This window comes from Rhinolophus hipposideros, assembly GCF_964194185.1.
Source record: "Rhinolophus hipposideros genome assembly, chromosome: 18".
NCBI lineage: Eukaryota > Metazoa > Chordata > Mammalia > Chiroptera > Rhinolophidae > Rhinolophus > Rhinolophus hipposideros.
Genome location: NC_138064.1, coordinates 26,005,048 through 26,031,072, shown reverse-complemented (window position 1 = coordinate 26,031,072; position 26,025 = coordinate 26,005,048). Strand labels below are relative to the sequence as shown.

General features: G+C 35.8%; 1 protein-coding gene across 1 annotated transcript in view; it reads right to left on the bottom strand.

The window, feature by feature from the left end:
* The window catches only part of THSD7A (thrombospondin type 1 domain containing 7A), a 623,382-nt gene that overhangs the window by 351,244 nt on the left and 246,113 nt on the right, over positions 1-26,025 (bottom strand). Inside the window, exon 3 of the mRNA XM_081079273.1 lies at positions 3,857-4,364. Coding sequence (XP_080935399.1) covers positions 3,857-4,028 — 172 coding nt within the window. The 5' untranslated portion in view covers positions 4,029-4,364. The remainder of the gene's footprint in view (positions 1-3,856; positions 4,365-26,025) is intronic.

The following is a 26,025-nucleotide window of genomic DNA, read 5'->3' as shown; positions in this document are numbered from 1 at the left end:
CCTTTCACGGGATCTTTTCTGAAATATTTCACAGTCCCTTTCCAGACTTTCAGAATTTTTTAATACTTTTTGCCACCATCCCCTTCATAACTTATTGTCTTCCATTTAGTACCTATTGCCATTTTTCTTGGACCTGTTCTGACCACACTTTCTCAGCCTCTTTCCCTAGCTTCTCTTCCATAGTAGCCCTTTAAATCTCAGTATTCTCTGTGAAGTATCCTGTCCTCATTTTTCAATGTTTTTCTTCTTTTAATGATCCCTCCCACCACCATGTCTTAAAATGACATATATTTATAGAGTTCCAATCCTACACCTTCAGCCTTATTCTTTTTCTTATACTACCCACCCATTCATTAAATTTCCTATTAGAGTTTTTTTTAATCTGAATGAGTATTGCTACCTCAAGTTCAGTATATCTGAATTAAATTGATATTATTTTCCCCAACGCCAAGAAATCTGCTCTTCCTTCTTTCATATCCTCTGTCTCAAGTAACTGTGTACAGACATAACAAAGATCTTAATCGCATTATTTCCTCCTCTCCTTTGCAGACACTGTGTTTCCTCACTTTAAACCTCAGCTAAAACTTCTGCCACGTGACCCCAGTCCTCCTTCACTCTTCCTTCACTAAAGCTTCTATGGTCCTAGTTATGCTTTTCTTTGCTTCTCAGTCTCTCTCCTTACTGACCTCCCAGCCTCTTACCTCTCGCCGTTCTGGGCAAAAACTATGTCAATCCTCTGCTCAAAGCTTCCAATGGCTTCCACCTGCATACAGGTTACACTCTAACACCTTTACCACGGTTTGAAGGTTTCTTTACAATCTGGTCCCAACTTACCTCATTGACATTAAATCCATTCATTCCCACCAAACATCTTGAACTTGAGCTGCAGTAATTCCAAGACCTGGGAATGTTACCATGCCTTTCATTTTTATTTTCACTGTTACCTCTGCTTGGAATGGACTTCTACTCCTCCCTGAGTAAAAATCTAGCTCATCTTTCAAAATCCACATCAACATTAAGTCTTCTTCGAAGCCCTCCACAACCTCATTTATCAGTTTGTTTATGAGTATGGTATGCTGCGTTGTACTTGTTGTGCATGTAGAGTATTATTCAATTGTGAATTTCTTGAGGGCGGGAATGACAAAATCCTAGTCATCCTCTGCAACAGCGACCTCATGTAAGTCACACAGTGAGTCCTCAGTAACTCTGTTGTGAGTTAACCTAATAAACTTCCATATAATATACATTAACTTTTCATAAAATGTACATTATATATTATATATTATGTCTCATAAACCTCATGTATTATGTACACATATATATGTTAATACATTATGTATGCATATATACACATAATGTATGTTTATGGTGGATGTACGGTGCATATGTATATAAACTTATGAAGCACTTTCAGGCTGATAAAGCTCTTAGATATCAGCTTTTCTTTTTGGTCAGCTCTTCTAATCAATGAATATTACAAAATAAGAAACCAATAGCCAAACCATTAGATGACTTTGCCAACATTCTATAGCGTGTTAGTGATAAACAGTCTGAGACTTCCTTGTCCCAGCTTCTCATCCATTGTTCCATTCACCACATCACTTTAATCCAATGATCTCACCAATTATATCACTCCCTACAATCTGCTGTACCAAGATCAAGCTTGTCCCACTGGTGTAGACATTCTGGACTGTCTCACCTCATTTTCTATCTCAATTCCCTCCCTGCTCTTTATTTTCATCAAGTGAGAAACACTTATGATTCTGTCATCCCTCTATTTTTATTTACAGTGCATCCCTCCCCTTTAAAAGTTCCCTACTTCCTCCAATAACTACTCTCAGTTCCTTTATAGACATGGTAATGTCTCCTTTCCTTCTCTAAATAAATAAATAAATAGGTCATTATTTTTCTCTCCAGGTTAATTTACCTTTTTCACCCAACCCAGGATCGTCACAAAAGAGATGTCATTATCATCCTCATCATACTAGCTGATATTTGCAATAGGCTCGCAACTTTGGAGTTGACAAATTACTTCCTTATAACTCATTCACTTGATCTTCATAACACTATAAATAGTCAGAGAAGGTATCACATTTATAGGCAGTTGAAAAAACTAGGGTGAAAAGTTAAATGAATTGCCAACATTCCTATAGCTAGCAAGAGCTGGAACTGGCACTGGAACAAAGGTCTCCACATCCTAGCTCCTGAGAGCTTTCCATTTTAAACTGCTTATTGGCCTGTATTTCCATCTTGACATTGATGTTAACATATGTTAGTACCTCAGATCCTGCACAGTAAATGCTCCCTAGACTCTTCTTTTTTCTGAATTCTTGCTTGGCTCTTGCTACTTTAATAGCACAAATTTCAAACAGGCAAGTACTATTTTGTGCAGCACTTGCTTACCTGAGAAGCTCTTACCAAGTATCCAAATAATACCATTTAATGATACATTACAGTTTGATAGTGTTTGCTGTTATGACTGAGCTTTTGAAAAGTAAAACCATGGCTTTAGCTGAATTAGAAATCTTCAACTCTTTGTTTTAAACTGAAATAAATTAATTTCATTTCATCTGCATCTACTAATCAACTGATCTTTAAACCTTGAGTGTTAACAAGAATGGCTAACACTAATCAAAATGGCTTTTTAAAAAAACAGTGTGCGTGTGTGTGTGTGTGTGTGTGTGTATTTCATACAACATTGTGAGGCAAATTATGTACTTTAGCTTTAAGTAAATTTCTGTTCAATTTCCTCACTAATTTGCTGCATAGTTACAATTTCTTTAAAAATTCAGGATATCAATGTAATATTAGAGTCAACTAATCTGTCTCTGCAGCAGAAGGCTACAGATAGCTGAAGCCAGGAAAGAGAGATTCACTCTCTGTAACTTGTTTGCAATCCTTTGACAAATACATACTATCCCTCCTTTCTACTGAACCCTCTTAACGTTAAGTCATTGCCAAGAAACTTAACTTATCCCTAGCCCTAGGCAACAGCAACGATGTTTCTTACTTTATACCTATAAACATGTGAAGTTTCAGGTCTGTTGAAGAATTCTCAGTGTCCTTTAGAGGAGAAAGGAGCTACTTGCTGGAGAGGGGCTAGCGATCCTTCACTTGGCATTGTTTTCCTGCCTGTCGCTGCCCCACCAGGACCACTAGTCAGCACTTTTGTCTGGAGGTTCAGAGGAACAATTAGTGGTTGTTTTTATTGGTTGGTTGAAAACAAGCAAAATAATTCTCAAGACAGGAAAAGTCGAAAGCTGAACATCCTCACAACTGAGCACTTGAAACATCCCGCAATTCACTAGTTGAGAACTGAGCTTCACCTGGTCTCAGTGAGCTCACCGGGTGTCCCCCATTTGCCTTGGAGTGTCAGAACTTTCCACGTGTCCCCCATATCGCAAAGCTACAGGCAACAAATCTAACTCTATAGCCATCTGCATCACGGCAATGAGCAAAGAGTTTGCCTCCAGACAGAAGAAAAGACCGGGGCTGAACTGTTTGCTTGTTCTTTGCTAGACATATACATGTAAGGACCTCGGAGCACGGTGAGACCCCAGAGGTTAAAAACACCGCACTTCATCCTGAAAGTGCAGCGCCCGTCGTCCTCATTAACTAGTGAGCTGCGAGAGACATGTCATTCCGGTGACTCACGAATGCCGCTTCGTTGTTAGGTTTTGCTTTCCAAATAGCATCGGACATGACCTAATTTGCTTCCCTGGAATCACACTTTTGACCTTAGGATCCCAGCACACCGGGGCGTCAGGAAGCATAGGGGTCTCTCCTGAAGCCCGGCAGTTCCATAGTGTGGACCCAGACATGAAGTAGGAAGCAGGGGGAACTCCGTCCCACTTACCAGTCTTCCACAGATAGAGGGTGGGCGCCTCCGCTTCGCCCGGAGCCGCAGCCCCGCTGAAGCCCGGGCGCAGCAGCAGCAGCAGCAGCAGCGGGAGCAGCTGCACGACGCCCCGGCGCGGGCCCTCCGCTGCTGGGCTCCTCCACGCCGAGCGCCTCGCTTGCAGCCCCATGCCGTCCGCAGGCGCTCCCGGGTCCAGCTCCGGAACGAGGGTGGAACGGTCTTCGCCCTCGGACCGTCTTCCCCAGGGGTACAGAAAGCAAAGCTCTTCCCTGCTATTGTTCGTTGCGGATGAAACGGAGGGAAAGCTCCTTTAACACCAGGGAACAATAGCTGCCGTGGCGGCCGTGGCGGCCGCTGCCACCGCCACTGGTGGGGACGCTGCCGAAGCTGCCATACCGCGCAGAGTGAGAAGTCCTAGTGGCGAGGGAGGCAGCCGTCCGCAGGGGGCCCCCGCTGACCGGGCGAGTCCTCGAGGGCCCGGAGGCAGCGCAGCCCCCGCCGCCAGCTGGAGAGAGAGGAGAGGGGCGTGAGCCCAACAAGCGAGAGCGGGCTGGGGGGAGCTAGGGGAGGCGAGGGCGCGAGGGCGAGAAAGGAAAGGAACCACGGAGGCCGGGGACACCCAGAAGCGACATACCCGCCCAAAGAACTCCCGTGCACATGGTGTGATGAAATGTGTTTGGAAGGAGACACCAATAAAAAGAAGCATCGCCCGACAGGCTTCAGCACGACAAATCGCAGGCATGGAAATTCATCGTCACCCAAGGAGTCAAATGCTAGATCTAGGGGCATGTTATTCTCTGTATATTTACACTAAGCATCCGTGTTGATAATTTATTCTAAGCGATGTCTTCTGACTTAGTTTATGGGGGGAGCAGTATTTATGATCAGATGGGTAAAACATAGTGAAACAACAGAGATGTTTACTCGATGCCGAAATGCACTTACTTTTTAAAATGTTTTTTAAACTAATCTATTCTCAAGAAAAATATGATTCATATTGATCTACTGCGCTAAATCAAAGTTCATTGTCTTTTAATAGCCTTTGAAGCAGAATTAGTATTTAATAAATATTCACCATACTACCTAGTCAAATGGATAAAATTTTACGAAAACTAATCAAAAACTTATATTTCAGATACGGAGTAAATAAAAAGTGCTACCCTTTTATCTACTACTCTGTCCAAAATATGCCACCTTTAAGTATCCCCATACTTGTGAGTAAAATTAAAGGAAAAACTGAGTTTCCGTTACTTGGCTATCTCCAAATTAATAAATGTTTTACTTAAAAATCCCTGGCACTGATTTCTCTGAACTCTTACTGTAGAAAAACGTCTTGCATAATCAAAGAACCTCATGGGTTTGGGTCTTTTGTTCTTTGTGTTTTCACTTTCTTAAGCCAGTAGTAATAGAGGAATGCGTGTAAAGTCAGATAACGCTTTGCCCTTTCTCTCTTTTTTCTTTCCCCCAATAATGACCTTTTATTAATTCATTTCCTAGTAAAGCTAAAATAATATCAAGGCATTTAGCCAATCAATAATATGGCAAACAGAAAGCCAAAGAAAACTATTCACATCCTGTCAGCAATATTTGGCCAAATAAAATAAAATTTGAAAAGCAGGAAAACTACTCTTTGTGAATTTACTACATCAACAGAGCCAATGCAAGAGTTTAAAATGAGGAAGCTAGCTAGTGTTTCTGAAAAAGGAAACCTTCCCTAAAGCTCTCTTGGGACGCCGCCTGTCGTTTTGCAGATCATTCCAGACACAGCCCTTCTGCATGCATTAGATTAAAAGCAGGTTTGATCAAATAATTCCCAGGTCCTGCCTGTTTAAGTATTCTGACATCAGAGGAAATTAGCAACGTTGAAGGTTGCAAATTCAGTCTTTGTTTACTTTCCACTCTGTTAGGCCTCTAAGAGAATTAAAAACTCACAGAGCCCTAGCTCTGTGAGCCCGTGATTAGGAGACAAAAACTAGTGTGGATTACTATTTCTTCACTGGTGAAAAACAGGCAAAAATCAAAAGATTATAGGTTGATAAGGGATATAAATGAGCCTGATCTTAACTAATGTATGGCTCCCCAAAGAAGAAATCTGTTTCCACAGTTACATCAAAGAATCAAATAGGACCTGCTTGATTATCTTCTTAGGGAAAACTCTGCAATCCCACTCTATAATAGCAGTGTTTTCCCTCCCTGTTTGTTTGCTGTGAGGGCCCTAAACCCTGAAATCCTCTAACTCTGGCACAGGGAGGATTTCAACTGGAAGCACCCTATTAATATCAGCCCATTCTAAGCATTCTTGGGAAGTCCCAAATCAATCCACCAAATAGAAACTTATTATATTACAGAAGATAGAGAATCTAAGGAGTCAAGTTAGTACAATTTAATGTGTGGAGTAATTACTTAGCCCTTCAAAAAACCATTATATGCGATACTTAATAGCTTAATGTCAAAAGAAAGTTTAAGATTCTAATCTTTATAATTTATCCATGGTTGTACAATCATCAACTGAGAAAAAGTTTAAACATTGTAGCTACAACTTCAAGCATTATACATAAGAGCCAGGGACCACTACTAAGTCAAAATTTGCTGCCATTTAAAATACACAACTAGGATAGAATTGTCTGCAGCAGTGTTTGAAAATAGCCTACAATTGGCTTTTTTCTTTCAATTTCAATTGATACAAGGCTTAAGGACCACACATAAACACATACACATGCTCAATCAGTCAGTAGCAAAGACATATCTGGACAAGGTTATAGAAACTATGGTCATATAAACATTTGTCTCCACGACTGCCACATATCTGTTCTATAACAATGTCATGATTGCACTTGAGGACAAAAATGCATGGGTCTCTGAGGAGACAGAAGTGATATATATATTCAGATAAATGTTCCTTTGTGAAAGCTATAGTGTCCTGTTGGACAAATGCTATCAATAAAACTGATAGACAGCAAGAGCTAGAAAGACATGGCATTCTTTGTTTTCTAGAATATGATATAAATAACACACAAATGTTTAATGACATGATGTCACAATGTAGTCATGAGAAGTCTCAAGGATGCAGATTAAATTGACCATCTGTACAGCCTGCCATGAAGTAAATCGTTCATCATTTTTCATGAAGAACTGCTCAAGTATTAATGAGCCAGGGCTATAAAAGTTTTCCAAACCAATGGATGAAAAATGCAAAGCGTAGTTTTTAATGTTTAGAAATGAGACAATTCTGAACCTATCACTTCTCCTGTGGTGTCCTTTCATCTATCTTTATTATTTTTGCTATCATTGCCAAACTCCAGAGTGAGAGTGTATCTATATCTACACACGTGTTCTCCTTTATTAGAAAACCAGCATATAAGCACACTTCATAACCTATAAGACATATGGACAATGACTTTCAATGATTACTACCAACTTTTAAAATCAATCATCAAAAATGGAATTAGCTGGCAGAAAGGGAAACAAGTTTTAATATCATCAGTTTTTTTATAAATAAAGACAATAAGTAAATAAAGAAATATAGTTATTCATTGATAGAGTGTTACATACAGGAAGTGTCAAAAAACGTCCATTGTGAAATAAAAATTCAAAATAATTTTCTCTACATAAATGGATTTGCCTTATTAAAAACAAACAAACAAACAAACAAAAAAACACCCAAAGGAATTCTGTGTTGTGCAGCCTCTAGGTGTCATACTTGATCAAGATTTGGGGTAGACAAAATTTCTTTTGGGCTTCTTTCTATTCCCCAATTCTTGCCACACCCACCAAATTATTAAAAGATAAAACAGGTCCCATTTTATCTTTTGTAATAAATAGCCCCAGATTTGATTTTCCAGTTCTAACAACCACCTTCTATTTTCCTTTTAATTCCTGTTTCTTTATAACTGTGTTTTGTTGGTTGGTGGATTAGTTTGCTGGTCTGTAGGTATGTATAATGACAAGAGGGCAGATTTTAAGCTTCAAACAGATGTACAGAAAGAAAATTAATCCCATGGCTTCTCCATTTTAGTCAAAACTAAACTTGTGTGGAAACAATAAGGATCTGCTACAAATAGGTGGACCCCTTGTTTTTAATATCAGGTGAAAATGTAGAATATTTTGGTTCAGATCCTTCTAGGGTTAGAGGAATCACTCACTATAAACCTTATAATAAGGATCCCCTCCTAGGTGATATGTGAGGCATGAACAGTCCCTGATACAAAGTAATAATACCCTGTTAAAAAAAATTTCACCAGCGGTAACTTGGGAAACTCTTTCTGTAGAGGAGAACACCTTGGCAGATGCAATGCTTTAGACATTTGAAAAGTACAGAGATACGTGTATACAAGCGTAACACACTGTTATCACTAGTTAGCAGTGTCCCACAAATGGATTATAAGAAGATACAGGCCTTTAACAAACAACTGGAAACTAAATATGAAGGCCAGGAATCCTTAAAAAGAGACGCTTGTCTCAAGCAGTGGCGGAGTAATAAAAAGCTAAAGATCACGCTGAAAACTTGAGTTGACAACTGCAGAGATGATTGGACGATCAACCAAGGCAGGTTGTTATGCTAAGATCAGGGTTCTGGTTTGGAAAACCTAGAAGCTAATGTGTAGGACAAGTTTGTGTGGATGGATGCCCCAAAGTCTTTAGCTCCCCAGACTCTTCTAAGCTCTCAAAGGCTTCAAGGGCACCCCACCCAACCCCTATTAATAGTGGGCATACCTTCTTCCCTGCCAGGCCTGCCCCACCACCTCTCCCAGTTTCCAGGCTGATAACTAGGCTGATGTTGCAACATTAAATCAGCCTGGGATATGCTAGACCTGTTAAGAGACTAAAAAGGACTACACAGCAAAGGAGCTTCAAGACTTAGCTAGGATGTACTAGTAGGAGCCAGTAGAGTATTCATGCAGCTAGATTTTGAGAGGTTTGACTAGGTGCCAGGACCTAAACAGGAAAAGAGAGAGTTTATTAACTTGGGGGAACACTCCAGGATATGGAATTTAGCATCCTGCCAAGTACTGAAAGGGATGGTGCACACTGGTGGTTCCTAGAAATCTGGACAAACACTGATGGAAACTGAAATTCCTAAATTACCAAGGAGACAGGGAATGAAAGGACACGCGGGAGTAGATACATTATGTAAGGGAAAAAAAGAACCAAGAAAGGATTATGCTCCTCCAAGGGGACACACAGAAAGTACACCAATCACCAAAGCCATCAGGAATGTGTTGGTGAGAGGGACACCAGAATCATTAAGTCTCATGGTAGGTCTTTGCATGTCACCAGTAGGAGAGGTGGTCACACAGTTTTACAAACCTCTGATAAGTTTGTACATGGTACAAAGGTTCTACATTCATTATTTTTCACATAGATATCTAATTGCTTCAGTGCCATTTAAAAGACCTTTATTGTTTTCTTTGAATTGTCTCAGCACTTTTTTTTTAATTAAAAAATCAAGTGACCATAAACGTAATGGCTTATTTCTGTTCTATTGATACATATGCCTATTTATGCTCATATCACACTATCTCGATTACTGTAGCTTCTACTAAGTTTTGAAATCCAATAATGTAGGCCCTCCAACTTTTTTCTTTCTCACAATGGTATGGCCAGTCCAGGTCCTGTGAATTTGCTTATCTATCTTAGGATCAACTTCTCAGTTTCTACAACTTGCCTGCTGAGATTTAGATAGAGATTGCAATGGATCTACAGATCAATTTGAAGTGACTTGCATCTTACCAGTACTGAGCCTTCCAATGCATGAACATGGAATAGCTCTCCATTTATTCAGATACTCATAAATTATTTTCATGAATATTTTATAATTTTCAGTTCACAGATTGCACTTATTTTGTTAAATTTACACCAAAGTGTTTTACTGTTTTTGATGTACTCATGAATAGAATTGTTTTCTGAATTTGACTTTGGATTATGTATTGCTAAGATACAGGAATCAAGTTGACTTTTACATATCGATTTTGTACCCTGTAATCTTGCTTAACTCATCATCTATTCATTCTATTAGACATTTTCTGAATTTCAGTTTTTTCAGTCTATGAAATTGCCATCTACAGATAAAGACTTTTTAAATATTTCTTTTCAATCTGCAAACCTTTACGATGATTACAATTACGATTATATTAATTGTCTTGCCTGTTACACTGGCTAAAACTTCCAGCACAAGGGTAATAGAAGTGGAGAGGTTTACATTTAATGAGCCTTGTTTTGTGATCCAGCTTATGCTCTATCGTGAAGAGTGTTTCATGGGCACTGAAAATAAATGTGTCCTTCATTGGGTCAAGTGTTTATAAAGTTCAAGTCAGTTGATACTGTTGTTCAAATCTTTTATATACTGGCTGATTTTCTGTCTAGTTGTTTTATCAATTATTGAGAGGGGATTATTGAAAGCTCCCGATATTATTGTTGAATAGTCTATTTTTTTTTTCCTTTTAGGTCTATCAGTTTTAATGTCTTGTATTTGAGAGCTCTGTTGTTAGGTGTGCACAAACACAATGATTGTTATATTTTTCCCATGTGTTGACTCTTTTATCCTTAGGCTATGTCCTTCACTGTCTTTACGGATTTTTCCTTATTGGGAAGTCTATTTTTTCTCATAATATAATATGGCTATGCCAGCTTTCTTATAGGTGCTGTTTGCGTGGCATATATTTTTTCCACCCTTTAACTTTCAATTAACTCGTGTGTTTGAATCTCTTGCAGATGACATATCGTTGAGTTTGATTTTTATCTAGTCCAATAATCTTTCCCTTTGGATTAGAATTTTTAGATTACGTGTATTTGATGTGATTATTTATGTGGTTATATTTACATATCATTTTTCCATTTATTGTTTGTCTTAAATCTTTTTTTCAACAGCTTTAGTGAGACATAGTTCACATACCATAAAAGGCACTCATTTAAAGTATGTAATTTACTGGTTTATTCATAGTTGTACAACTATCACCATCATGTAATTTTAGAACATTTTCATTAAGCCAAAAAGAAATCCCAAACCCATTAGTAGTTACTCCCATTCTCCCCCTCCCCCACACTCCGGTAACTACTCACTCACTTTCTGTCACTATGGATTGACATATTCTGAACATTTTATGTAAATGAAATCATACACTATGTAGCCTTTTTGTGAATGGCTTCTTTCACTCAGAATAAGTTTTCAAGGTTCATTCATGGTATATCATGAATCAATACGTACTTTTTTTTATCATTGAATACTATTTTGTTGTATGCATATACTACAGTTTTTAATCTTTTAATCAGTTGATGGATATTTGAGTTGTTTCCATTTCATATTCTAGTTCAGAATATTATTTACTTCATTCTCATAAAACACAGAATTTTTTTCCCATATGTATCCTTTTTCTCCGCTCTCCTATATGATTTATACATTATGAACCCAACAGAACAGCCTTATAAATACTGCTATATAAAAAAAAAATATGTTAGAGAGGTTAGGAGAAAATAATATATTTACAGACTCTTTCATATATTTACCACTTCTAACATCTTTCATTTCTCCATGTGGGTTGGAGTTACTGTCTTATTTTCTTTCAGACTGATGGACTTCCATTAGTATTTTTTGTAGGGCAGGTCTGCTAGTAATTAATCCTCTCAGATTTTATCTCGCAATGTCTGTTTTTCATCATTTTTGAAAGATGGTTGTGTTGGATAGAGATTTCTTGGTTTACACATTTGTTTTCTTTAACTCTTTGAATATGACATTCCAATGTCGTCTCTAACCCACTGTTCCTGGTGATAAGTTAACTGTTGGTCTTTTCATGGAACTTGTACTTAAGGAGCTGTTTTGGGGGCTTTTTTCATAATGCTGTATAACATTTTCTTATTGTCTTTGACATAGCACTCTTATTTTACTCAGAGTTTGTTGAGGTTCTTAGGTAGTTAATGTTTCTCATCAAATTGGGGAAGTTTTTGAGCACTGTTTTTTCAAATATATTTTTCTCTGCCCCCTTTCTGCCTCTCCCGGGACTCCTACTGCCTATATGTTGGCATGCTTGATGTTGGCTCACAGGTTTTTGAGGCATTGCTCATTTTATATTTTTTTCTTCTCTATTCAGAAGATGAGATTAATTTTTATTGATCTAATGTATACCGATTAAACTGTGGTATTTTCTAGGGACTTATGTTATTTCCATCTTTGATTCAGTACCTTAACACGTGGCTTACCTGGTTGCCTTTGAAGGAAAGGAGAAGGCAAGAGAGTTCTAGAGTTCTAGATGTTAACACTATGTCTCTCTAAATACCACTGTGCAACATACCACACTGCCACAATCTAATTGTAAGGACAGCTGGAAAATTTGTCTCTCTGTATTCCCAAGATTAAGAAAATAGAACGGATTTAATAAATACATAGCAATATCTCTGCTATGAATTCCTACATTCAGGCAACTCTGTCACCGAAAAGGTTTGTGATTTTTCTTTGCTTACCTAAATGTTATAATCCTCTATGTGTCTTCAGGTCAAATTGTTGGGCACATACATAGGCAATAGTGGGTTAATAATTATTGAAATGTAAAAATTAAAGTCTATTTTCTATTAAGTTGTCAATGGTATACCATTCTTAGGGTTCAACTCTGATCAAATGAGAAATCAGATTCACAACAAAAACAGAACGGAAGTGATTACTTCATGATGGGTAACATGATGGGTGAACATAAGAGTTCTCTCTGCTTCATTCCTAAACCCTACTAAAATATCAACAAAAAAATTTAAAATGTGTAAATATATAAAGCCAAGTAGAACAGGAGAGAAAAACAAACAAAAAATAAAAATAAAAAAAGCACAAAATATGTGTCTTTGATAAGAGAGGTGAATAGATAATGGTTTCTTATGTTGTATCACCCCTTTATATGTGGGCAGGTTTTTATAGCATGTTATCAGACCTCACTTCATAAACTCCAGGTGTCATTCACATAAACTATAATGTGAATGGGTCACACTGAGTTGTAGAACATGACAGCCCTTCTTTACTCCACCTTCAGAGTATGAGATACCTCTTATTTCTGACCCTTCCTGATAAATTATTTTTTGCTTTACTCTTTGATACATGTAGAATCTCAACTTTCTCCATTATTTAAGAAGTTTTCTCCTATTTTAATTTTTTTCTAAATTTTTTGACACCACTCATTTTGTACTCTAGTAAGTCTTCACTTAACATCATCAATAGGTTCTGAATTTTAAGCTAAATGACATACAATAAAAAATAATTTTGCCATACTCTAATTGATACCCATAAACAAAAATTCCTATGGTATCACTTTAACGTTATAATAAAACGATGCTGAATAAAACAATGTTATTTAAGTACCTGCTCTATTGTCCTCTCCTGTTCTATTTGGCATTATATATTTATACATTTTAAATTCTGTGGATGGTGTTTTAGTGGAGTTTGAGGATGAAAAAGAGAGAACTTATGTTTAACCCATCATGTTTTATTGGTAGTCAATTATTGTATTTTCTATTTTTCTTTTTATTTTATATTTTTCTAATCAGCTATAAAACAAAACTAACATTTAATTGATGTTCACATGTTAAATGTCAGTTAAACCTTTCACATTACGTGAAACAAGTGGGGAAGATACTACTACGTGGCAAAAGAAAAAAAATAATACAGAGAGGTTTACAGCTTTTCCATAGTGTTAGTGAAGAGTTTGAAAGTAGAAGGATACCATGATTCCCTATACATTTTGTTTCCCAAATTAGAGACAGCTTTCTGTAAATCAGTGATTCTATAGAGAAATGTTATAAAAAAACTGAAACACTAAAAAAATATAATAAACACAAGGGCTTGTCTAATTTGAATTTATTTATAGTACAAGGTCTACAATAGATGCATGACAAGTACTTGTGAAAAGAGGGAAATAATTTAAATAATTCACATGCGTAAAGTTTTTTTTTTTTTTTAATTTAGTAATTAGGAAGGGAAATAACTGCCCAAATGTTCCAAGACCAGGTATGCATAATTAATTCAAAATAATAATTTCCTAAGAATGAATGAATCCTGGCATACAAGATTATCCATAAATGAACTAAAAACTTAAAACTTTCCCAGGCAGGAGATAAAATTTATTATATAAAAGTTCTGTTTGTTTTAGAAAAAAACTGACAGATATGTTTGACAGTCTTGCTACTGATTATTGTGAGTTGACAGATCTTTCTTTGCTAAGAGAGTGGCCTTTCTTTAAATTTCTGCTTACTAGGTGGTGAAAAGAGACCAGCTGTTCAACATATCTTGGCACTCACAACCATAAGATGCACTCATTCTTGTAGAGTAAGATATGCTTACATCTCATACTCCATGCATAATAATGCAATAGAAAAAATCTATAGTTAAGCTGAATTCACCATTTGGCAATGAAAATCGAGCTCAGTGTAAGATGAAGATATGACACAGAAGAAAAAAGCAAATGTCAGTAAATTAGCTCCATCCATTGTACTACCTTGTGGTGACCACAGACATCACTCCCAATTTTCACAAGCTGCTACCGTGTTTCCCTGAAAATAACACCTAGCCGGACCATCAGCTCTAATGCGTCTTTTGGAGCAAAAATTAATGTAAGACCTGGTCTTATTTTACTATAAGACCTGTGTAATATAATATAATGTAATGTAATGTAATACAATAGAAAATACCAGGTCTTATATTAATTTTTGCTCCAAAAGATGCATTAGAGCTGATGGTTTGTCTAGGTCTTATTTTGGGGGAAACACAGTAGTATACGTTTGTAACTGAAACCAGAATGTAAAGCTTTCTAATTAATTGCTACTGGCAGATCTGTTACTTTCAAAAAATTTTTCCCTTGAGATGTAGATGCTAACCTGTCTCGGCATATGACAATTGCATCCTCTTGCAATTTACAAAGAAATTAAGTTTTCTTGCACTTGCTAATCAGTGGCACAGAAAATGTTGCAGTAGATCCCAGATGACTATTACATTTTGTCCTTTCTAAATTGCATCATGGGTTAAGAGCTGCCAAGTTTTGGCAGCCAAGCTCACCGTCCAATCTTTGTTTTACTCAACTGAAAAGAGATCAACTTAAGCAGCTAAGCAGAGATGTGAATAAAAGCAATTCTTCAAAACTCTATGAGCCAGCAGGACTATTTAATCCACAATATATTTCACTTACCAAATTGTGAGTGTGGACAAGATGCCCTTATAAACACACGTGTCTCTAAATGAAAAGTGACAGAAACCTCATTCTACATCTATTTGAATATTCTGAAATAGTTACATTTTCAGTCCAAATTAAAAAATAGGAATACAATAGTGACTTACGAATAACACCATCAAAACCCTGCAAGTCAAATATCTAGATCCAGGCCCTTCCCATTAGGACCCAGATGTGGTTATGCAAAAGTTTATAATACCCACTTATTTTATCACAGTTCTTACGGAATCTCCACTCTATCCCCCAAATCAAACCACCAATAAAAATTTACCCATTCATTCAACCAATGAGAAAACACTTATGGAGTGCCTACTATATGCCAAGCACTGTGTCACACTCTGGGGATACAGTGACTTATACATCATGCATTACTCACTGAGCTTTCATGTATGCAAGGCACTGAGCTTGGAACTGTACGTGCTAGTCAAACTGCCAGGGTCCTCAGCTCTAGAACAACATAATATATATAATAGGCATTACATAAACAGAGATAAAATGTAATATGGAGAAAGAGCACAAAATGAAGAGAAAAGCTCATTAATACATTAGTACTCAGTATATTGTGTTGGTATGTAAATAACTAACGGTGGGCATTATCCTCAATCAATACTCTCCAGGATAAACGAATGGCTCCCACAGGCTTCCCCTACAATGTGTAATGAGCAGAGACTTCATGCTTGCTGTGTTGTCACTGCTGATCTTTGAATCCTGCTGTTTTCACATTCTGAGCTGCTGAGATGACTGCACTTTCTTGGCAGCTGAAAGGGAAGCTTGCTCTGGTTTCTCCCATAACAAGTAAGGAACAAAACCTATAATCCATCTTAATTTCATCCCATGTGACTTGAAAGGCAGTGTTGGTGGGGGCAGGAAACATCACTGACAATGGTTTATGTGAAGTAAACAAACACCAAAGCAAACAAATTTTTAAAAAAGATCAAATACATGGTGATTCAAAGAGAACTGGCGCTGGGTAATAGATAGATGATGCATTACGGGGCCGTACCCCTGAAATCCGTGTAACTTTACTCACCATTGTCACCCCAATAAACTTTAATAAAAAAAAGAAACAAAATCGATGGATTTAAATTGCAGAGATTTTTCTTTAGTTAAACTGAACACAGACCCAGGCCTGATCATATTTCATTAGCTCATTATACACATATAGGGCTACTAATAGTTTATGTATTCTTACAAAAGAATGGGTTTCACAGAAGAAGAAAAACATAGAATAAGTAGACATTTTTGAATGAGTACTGTGTTGTTGACATCAGCACAGATGGTATTTTTTTAATGAACAGAAGCACTGATGTGTTTCATTCTTTCAGATGATACAAGTACAAAGGAACACAAATACAAGTCTATTTTTAAAAGCATTTTCTTACTATATTCTCATGAAGTTCCTGCAAGTGTTTAAGTTTACCCATGATATATAATATGTACTATTTCCTTGTTTTGCATGAAATTAGAAAAGCTCCAGCATTATGTTTCTTTATATTGACTGTTAGCCACTGTATTCTTCAGTCTTTTGAAAGAAGAGTCTTAACCACACAATAAATAAACCTAATGCTTACCTCTAAGCAATAAGTAATTAAAATCAAATCATAAGCATTTGCTTTACAGCTTGTTTTTCCTCTCTAAATTATGATTTTGCAACATTTCTTTAAATGGCTTTCACTTTTATTGCATCGCAAAAGTGATATCATGTTCTTTGTATGCACTTTATTATCTCATTTGATTGGGTTTTAATTCCTGCAACATACAGCAAAGGCTGATGTGCGTTTTGCAATTTGAAACAGTGGTTGCACGCTGAGAATAATTAGCGTCACTAAGGCAGAACAAATGATTTCTTTTCAAAACACCAAGTCTGTGTTTCAACAAAGATAACTGCAGAATGTCCAAGTTATCTTGGGCCTTCCAGTATAGTGGTTACTTTGAGTTTAATTAACATTTTTGTAATCTTAATTCCCTAATAACTACAGTGACCCAGATATCATAAAGGATGTTGCTTTTGAAATTGGTTCATTTGATTTGTCACTTTTCATTAAAATGTTTATTTTATATAGATATTTCATCAAATATTATTGGTTTCTAATTGTTTCTAGTCATAATTTAAGAAAAGTAAAAATTTAATTGTTGCCTTCAGCTACCAGAATGTGGGCTATCCTTCCTGCCCAATCCACCCGAAATTTCGAAGATCTTTCATTAATCCAGTAAAGGAACATTTACAAGAAGCCAGATTAGTAGAATTTTTCTACATTTTTTTTTTTAGCAAGTTAACATGAATATGGTAATTAAATACCACAAATCAATTTGTACTAAAAAGAAATCATTTAGTAATAGCAATAACAGAGAGATTAGTATAATTTCTTATAATTAAGGGGCTAATCTTCTTTAAACAAGTAAAATCTGCACTAAAAGATTCATTCAATTGTTTATAGTTTAGTTACAATTATTGATGAGTTAATGATTATTGCAGCACCTTGAATGGAAGCATTAGTCAGAGTTCACTGTACAGTAAAAAGGTCATGAGTGCATACTGCTCTGAAATTAAACCTTACTTTCATATGCCTTTATGGATGCGGGAAACTTAAGCTCTTGCTGCATTGTGTAGAGCCATCTAGCTTCTCTTAGTTCCAGATACTAGTGTTTTGAGAAGTCTAATTCCATGCAAGACTCCTTCGACTGATCTGACCTTGCTACAAACAAATTCATCCTGTACATTGTTTGTTGAATAATTAGGTAAACACAAGCTGTAAAAGTTCTAAACTTTATAGTCTGTATTTACATCTACAGAATCATTGGCTGGCAGACTATGAAACCATGATCAAATTAAGTTCCACTCTATATATTTTGAATCTTGAATGTTAACAAGTTTCTGCTATTTATTTGATTGAGATAGGAGGAATGCTTTTAAAAAATCTAAGAAATTATCCTTTTTTCCTTACTTTGAAACTATTAAGCACCAAAAAGTGTAGTATTTTTTTGGAAAGTGAGTTATAGCTTCAGAATTGTAACTCTGAGCACAATTTTGAAATGCAAGTTGACCTTGTATAAATGTTCTTAATATAGCTACTCATTGTTAATGTAAATACCAGCCCAGGTAGCAAAAGCAATGAAAGTCATGAAGATTATTTAAGGATTATTGAAACAGTAAAGAAGAAAGTTTAATAAAAACAAACGAGTAAAAGAGTATAAAATTCAGAGTATTTTAAATAGCTTGCCAAAGAACATATTTTTATTCAAATTTTTATACAGACTATTTCATCTAATAATGTGTGTTCTTTACACCACCAAGCATCCATAGAGGTTTCCAAATTAATTTTTTCTGTAAATGACTTTGATTAGGGTCAAAGTGTTATACCTTGGAATATTTAAAATACTCACATTTCATATAGTTTTAGAGACACCGATTTCAAGTAAAATACTGTTTTAGTAACATATTTCAAGTAAAATACAAGCATGTAACTTTAACATTGTTTTCTTCCTTACTAAATTCCGTTTCTGCTTGTATTAGTTAGATTAGGTTCAACGCCATATTTATTTCTTTTAATAAATGTGAATTTAAAAGATGTTTAAAAAATAGATAGTGTTCATTGAAATTCTTTCCCATTACAGTAAAAGTTCATTTTTCTTGCAAATCAAGTTTAGTTGCCTTAGCAACCCTTTCATTTCAAAAGTTCAAAGTCAAACTCTATTAAGAGAATATAATTGGAAAACTATAATAAGAGACTATAAATGGCAATTCACTAAGAATATCATGATGTTGAAATAGTTTGATCATTAATTTAGCATCGGTGATACCAGTGACAAACTATTAAGGTTTCATATAAAAGGTTGATGACTGCTGCTCCGAAGCACTTAAGTGACAATAAAAAAGGGATTGTGTTTTTTCATATGTGGTAAGAGAAGATTGATTTGGCTGAGTACCAATGAAAATATAAAATATAGTAAGAAATTATTTTATCCTCTCTAAAGTAATAAATATCACCAAGCTCATTTACTACTTATATACTAGTTGGGTTATCCTATATTTCTACCATTTGAAAGTAAATAAACTAATACATAACTATATGAATCACACCCCTCTTGCCCCTTCCACTTGCCTCATAAAAATAAATTTTATTTCAGGTAAAACAAGAAAGACAAGACATACCAACTGAGAAAAGCAGCCTAAAGTGAGCTGGTTGGAGGAGGGAGATGGAGTAGCACAAAGCTATCTTTATCTTGAGACAATGTATATTATTTTGTTATCTTCCCCAAATTCATTTAAAATTTAATGTGATTAACATACATAAAATTAGCATATAATCTGGAACTGCATTCTTTGTCTTGTTACATCAAAGCCAACATAATACAAAGATATAACAATAATAATTAAGATATGACAAAAAACTTGCAGGCTAATTTTACTAAGAAACATTGATATCACATTTTTAAATAATATATGGGCAATTTTTTTTTTTATGGGCAAACTTTTACTTGGTAGAGCAACAGAATATCACAATAATATATTTAGAGTCATGACCAGAATGCAAGGATGGATGAAGATTAGGATTTATACTACATATGTCCTCATATTAATAGGGATAAAAAGACATTTTGTGATCATAATACACAAAAAATAAATTTGATAAGTTTTTTTAATGAAAAAAAAGAATAGACTGATATTTTCATAATGTTAAATGATGTGCAACTTCTACCACAAGGCGCATGTACTTTTATGTACTTTATAAAAACATTTAAATATACCCTCACTAAATTAGTGAACAAGATACAAATTCCAGTAATACCAAAAAAGTTTCATAGTATTCTAATAATACAAGAAAATATAATTAGCCAAAATAAGTAAAATGGACAACTAAGAGAACAAGGGAAAATTATCAGTAACTAAAAATTATATCTGAGAAAAACAAATACATCAATAGAAAAATCTTTAAAGTGAATAAGAGAATTCAGAAAATTAAATGATTTATAAAATTATCATTAATTTTCTGAAAAATAAGAATAATCAGTACACATAACATAGAAAATGTGATAAAAGGGATTCCCATTTATAATTTATAAATGAGATAAGCTAAAAGAACTTAGGAATTAATAAGAAATATACAGGACACATATTTTAAAAAATGGGCATGATTAAGCATCATGGCAGTGTGAGAAGACCTCCGTCTCTCACCTTAATGTTACAAGTTAGACAGCTACACAAAGGATTCCCTGCTCAACACACAAATATGTCTGAGAGAGCCCTACATTGAGACATGTGAAGGTGGGTGTATAGTAGACAGCAGGTGAGTCAGGTCAAAGGGAAGGACAGAGATGGGGGTCTCAGACACAATCCAGAGCTGCCCTGAGCCTCAACCTACATGACAGCAGTGAAGGGTCCAAGTGCAAACCCCACTGGGTAGATCTGAGGGGCAGAGGCAGCAATCTGGCCTCAATGGCCAGTACACATTGAGGCTGAGCCCAGGATAGGGGCAGAGAAACAGTGCAAAGGTTGGCAGTGGTTGACAAAATGCCATCACCAGGCAAATAGAACCACAGATGCAGGAATTTACTCACCACCTTTCAGTGGCCCACCCTGCATTACAACCCTCACTTGGCAGATCAGGAAGGGGCAGAAGCAGCATTCCAGCCTAAGTGGTCTGTACTCATTGCAGTTGAACCCACTGGAAAGAACAGAACCACAAACATGCAAATCCAATTCCCTCCACCCACACTTCCCCCACCCACTGCAGTGGAGCAAGTTAGAGTCAGCTGTATCACCTCAAACAGAACAGTGGGGCTGGTGACTTCTGGTTGCAGGATAGCAACATCAGGAACATACAGACCAGAAGGCCCATTGCCTGCCACATCCCACCACAGGGTTGTCCCCTGAAACGAAGACAACCAGGTCATAAAGAGGATGCTCACCTCCTCTGGGAATACAGGGTATTTTCCATGGAAGGTGACACCACCCCAAAGAGATCCTGGAAGTTTCCCAGTAATACAGGGAAGAGAAAACAAGAACTTGCCCTATATCACCACCTGCAGGAAAACAAAGGAAAAACCTGTACTGATTGACCTGCTAAACAGTCAAAAGAGACAGTACTTAAATAAATAAACAAACAAACAAACAAACAATTCATTCATTCATTCATTCATGCATTCATTCATTCATTCCCTTAAAAGCCCAGGCAGAGAAACAATCCATCAACCAAGGTAGCAAGGAAGTTCAGAAAGAAAACAAAAAATCTCCAGAAAATAAACACAAAGACATGAAAGACTGTGATTTAAATGACAAAGAATTCAAGAATGCAGTTCTGCAAAAATTCAACGAAATGCAAGAAAACTCAGAAAGGTAGTTGAATGAGCTCAGGAATAAAATCAACAAAAAACAGGGGTATCTTGACAAGAGATTGAAACTATACAAAATAACCAAACAGAAATTCTGGAGCTAAAAAACTCAATTAATGAGGTGAAGAATGAACTAGAGAGATTAAGAAATAGGGCATATAAGATGGAGGTAAGAATTAGTGACACTGAAGATAGAAATCTAGATATGACTCAGGGGCAAGAAGAGATAGAATCTGACTCTATTAGAAAGAACAGTATAAGAATGCGTATAGCAGAAGGAGGAAAGAGGGAGAAGGAAACAGAGAACGTATTCAAACAAATAATTGGCAAGAACTCAAAACTAATTAAAAAACTGGACCCTCAAATCCAAGAACTTACAAAAGACCTCATTATCTCAATGCAAAATGGCCTTTTACAGGGCACATTATATTAAAGCTGTCAAAAGTTAATGACAAAGAAAATATTCTCAAGGCACACAGGGAAAAGAAGATGGTAACCTATAAAAGGACAGCCCATTTGATTATCATCAGATTTTTCAGCAGGAGACTGTGAGATCATATATTCAAATTATTGAAAGAAAGAAATCACCAGCCAAGAATAATATACCCAGCAAAGTTATCCTTTAGATATGATGGAGAAATAAAAGCTTTTCCAAACAAATAGAAACTGAGGGAATTTATCATGACAAGAACTGTATTACAAGAAATGCTGAAAGGAGCCCGTCTACCAAAAATGAAAAGGCAAGAGGATACAAAACTGTGAGTAAGATGACAAAAAGACAAAGGCAGGAAATTACAATTCTTCTTCAGAATACAGTATTAAAAACTTGAATATAACATATAGGTTAAAGGGGGTAAATGCTTTTTTTTTTTTTAAGATAATAGCTACTGCAATTTGGAAATGAACACACAGCTTAAACAGGGATGATCTGTGACAACAAAATCATAAAAGGGGAGGGGGAAAGGACTGAAATTGCACAGGTGAATGGCAATAAAATGCAATCAGAAGAAAAAGGACTAGTACACACACAAAATATTTTTTGCATAAACATAATGGTAACCACAAAACAAAAATCTAGATCTGAGACAGGTAACATAACAAAAGAGGAAATGGGGGGAGAAAAATCATAGAAAACTACCAATCAACAAGATCAGACAAAAAACCCAAGGAAAAAGAAACAATGGAGACACAGAGCAACCAGAAAACAAAAGATAAAATGGCTATAGGAAGTCATCATATATCAGTAAACATGGACTGAATTTACATTAAAAGGCATAGAGCATGGGATGGATTAAAAAACAAGACCCAATTATATGTGCCTTCAAGAGACCCATCTCAGCTACAAAACAAACACACTCAAGGTGAAGGAGTGGAAGGTGATGCTCAAAGCAAAAGGCACCCAGAGAAAAGCTAGTGTAGTTGTTTTTATATCAGACAAATGGATTTCAAGACTAAAAGATAACAAACGACAAAGTTAGACATTTTATAATGAAAAGGGGGGGGGCAACACATCAAGAAAACATAACACATATCAATATATGAGTATACACACTCAATGTGGGAGCACCAAAATACATAGCCACTACTAACAGAGCTAAAGTGAGAAATTGAGAAAAATACAATTTATAGTAGGGGACCTAAATGCCCCATTGACATGGGTAGATGGGTAGATCTACCCATGGGTAGATCATCCAAACAGCAAATCAATAAGGAAATATTGTCCTTAAATGACACATTAGGTCAAATGGACATTTTATAGAGATTTTCATCCTGAAACATAAGAATATACACTCTTCGATAGGGCACATGGGACATTCTCAAGGACAGACCATGAATGGGGGCACAAAACTATTATTCACAAATTAAATAAGATTGAAATCATATACATCATATTCTCTGACTACAATAGTTTCAAACTGGAAATCAAGTGCAAAAAGAAAGCTGGAAAAACCACAAAGATGTGAAAATTAAACAACGTGCTACTGAACAATTACTGGGTCAAAGAAGAAATAAGAGATCAAAAATACAGAGACAAATGAGAACGACAATGTGACATATCAAAACTATGGGGATGCAGCAACAGTGGTAATAAGAGGGAAGTTTACATACCATTAAAGGCATACTTCAAGAAACAAAAAAAATCTCAAGCAATCTAACATTTCACATTAAAGAAATAGAAAAAGTAGATCAAACGAAGTTGGACATCAGTAGAAGGTAGCAAATATAATAAAATTTAGAGCAGAATTAAGCAAAAAAGACAACAGAAAAAATAATGTAAAAAGAGTTGGTTATTTGAAAGATAAATAAAACTGACAAACCTCGGGCTAGACTCACGAAGGGAAAAAGAGAAAAGAATCAAATAAACAAAATTAGAAATGAAAGAGGAGAAGTTATGACAGACACCACAGAAACACAATGAATTATAGAAGAATACGATGAAAGGCTATACGCCACCAAATTCGATAACCTAGGAGAAATGGTCAAGTGCTTAGAAATATATAACTTTCCTAAAATGAATCATGAAGAACTGGGAAATCTAAATGGACTGATCAATAGTGAAGAAATAGAAATAATCATCAAAAACCTCCCAGAAAGCAAAAGTCCTGGACCAGATTGCTTCATTAGTGAATTCTACCAAACATTCAAAGAAGACTTAATATCTATATTTCTCAAACTTTTTCAAAAAGTTGAAGAGGCAGTACTTCCTGATGCATTTTATGAGTCCAACATTACCCTGGTAGCGAAAACTGGCAAGGACAACACAAAACAAGAAAATTACACACCAATACCTCTCATGAATATCAATACAAAATCCTAAACAAAATACTAGCAACTTGAATACAATAATACATTAAAAAGTTTACCTATCGTGATCAAGTGGAGTTTATTCCAGGGATGCAAGGATGGTTCAACATATGCAAACTAATCAATGTGATACACCACATAAACAAAATAAAGGATAAAAATCATATGACAATATCAATAGATGCAGAAAAAGCATTTGATACAACATCCATTAATGATTAAAACACTCAATACAATGGATACAGAAGTAAAGTACCTCGACATAATAAAGGCCATAGATGACAACCTTCAGCTAATATCATACTCAATGGTGAAAAACTGAAAGGTTGAGAACATAGCAAAGATGCTCTTGCCATGTTATTCAACATAGTACTAAAAAACCTAAGATTAAACCTAACAAAGGATGTAAAGTACCTATACATTGAAAACCATAAGACAGTGTTGACATAAATTGAAGCAGACACAAAGAAATGGAAAGATATTTCCGTGTTCATGAATTAAAAGAATCAACATAATTAAAATGGCCATATCATCTAAAGCAACATACAGATTTAATGCAATCCTCATCCATTCTCCAATGCATTTTTCAAAACAACAGAACCAAAAAATCACCAAATTTAGATGAAACACAGAAGACCATGAATAATCAAAGCAATCCTGAGGGAAAAAAAAAAAAAAACAACAGAAAACAAAACTGGAGGTATCACACTCCCTGACTTCAAATTATACTACAAAGCTAAAAATACTCAAAACAGTATGTTATTGAAAGGAAAATAAACACACAGACAAATGAAACCGAATTGAGAACCCAGAAATAAACCCACATGTATATGGGCAATTAAGTTTTAACAAGAAGCAAAAAAAGTAAAATAGAGAAAGGAAAATTTCTTCCACTAAATGGTGGTGGGAATACTGGAAAGCCACAAGCAAAAGAATGAAACTAGGCTGTTATTTGACACCAAACACAAAAATTAACTCAAAATGTATTAAAGACTTAAATATAATACCTGAAACATTAAAATATATAGGAGAAAACATAGGTACTAAACTTACGGACCTTGGTCTCAGAGAGGCTTTTGTGAACTTGACTCCAAAGGCAAGGGAAGTAAGAGCAAAAATAAATCAATAGGACTATATCAAACTAAAAAACTTCTACACAATAAAAGAAGCCATCGACAAAACAAAAAGTCAACCAAACAATAGAAGATACTTGCAAACAATACCTGCGATAAGGGGCTAATACCCAAAATATATAAAGAACTCATACAACTCAACAACAACAAAAACCAAACAAACAACCCAATTAAAAAATGGACAGATGACTTGAACAGACATTTTTCTCAAGAAGACATACAAATGGCCAACAGATACATGAAAAGCTGCTCACCTTCACTAGCTATTAGGGAAATGCAATTCAAAACCACAATAAGATACCACCTCATACCTGTTAGAATGGTTATTATCAATAACACAAGAAATAACAAGTGTTGGAGAGGATTTGGAGGAAAAAGAGCTTCATACATTGCTGGTGGGAATATAAACTGATACAGTCACTATGGAAAACATTATGGAGGTTCTTCAAAAAGTTAAGAATAGAGCTACCATATGACCAAGCAATGCCTCTTCTGAGTACCTACATGAAAATTTGAAAACATCTTTAAAGATATATGTACCCTTATGTCCATTATTCATGGTGGCCAAAATATTGAAATAACCTAAGTGTCCTTCAATGGATGATTGGATAAAGAAGATGTGGCACATATATACAATGGAATACCACTCAGCCATAAGAAAGAATCATATGCTGCCATTTGCAACACTATGGATGGATTT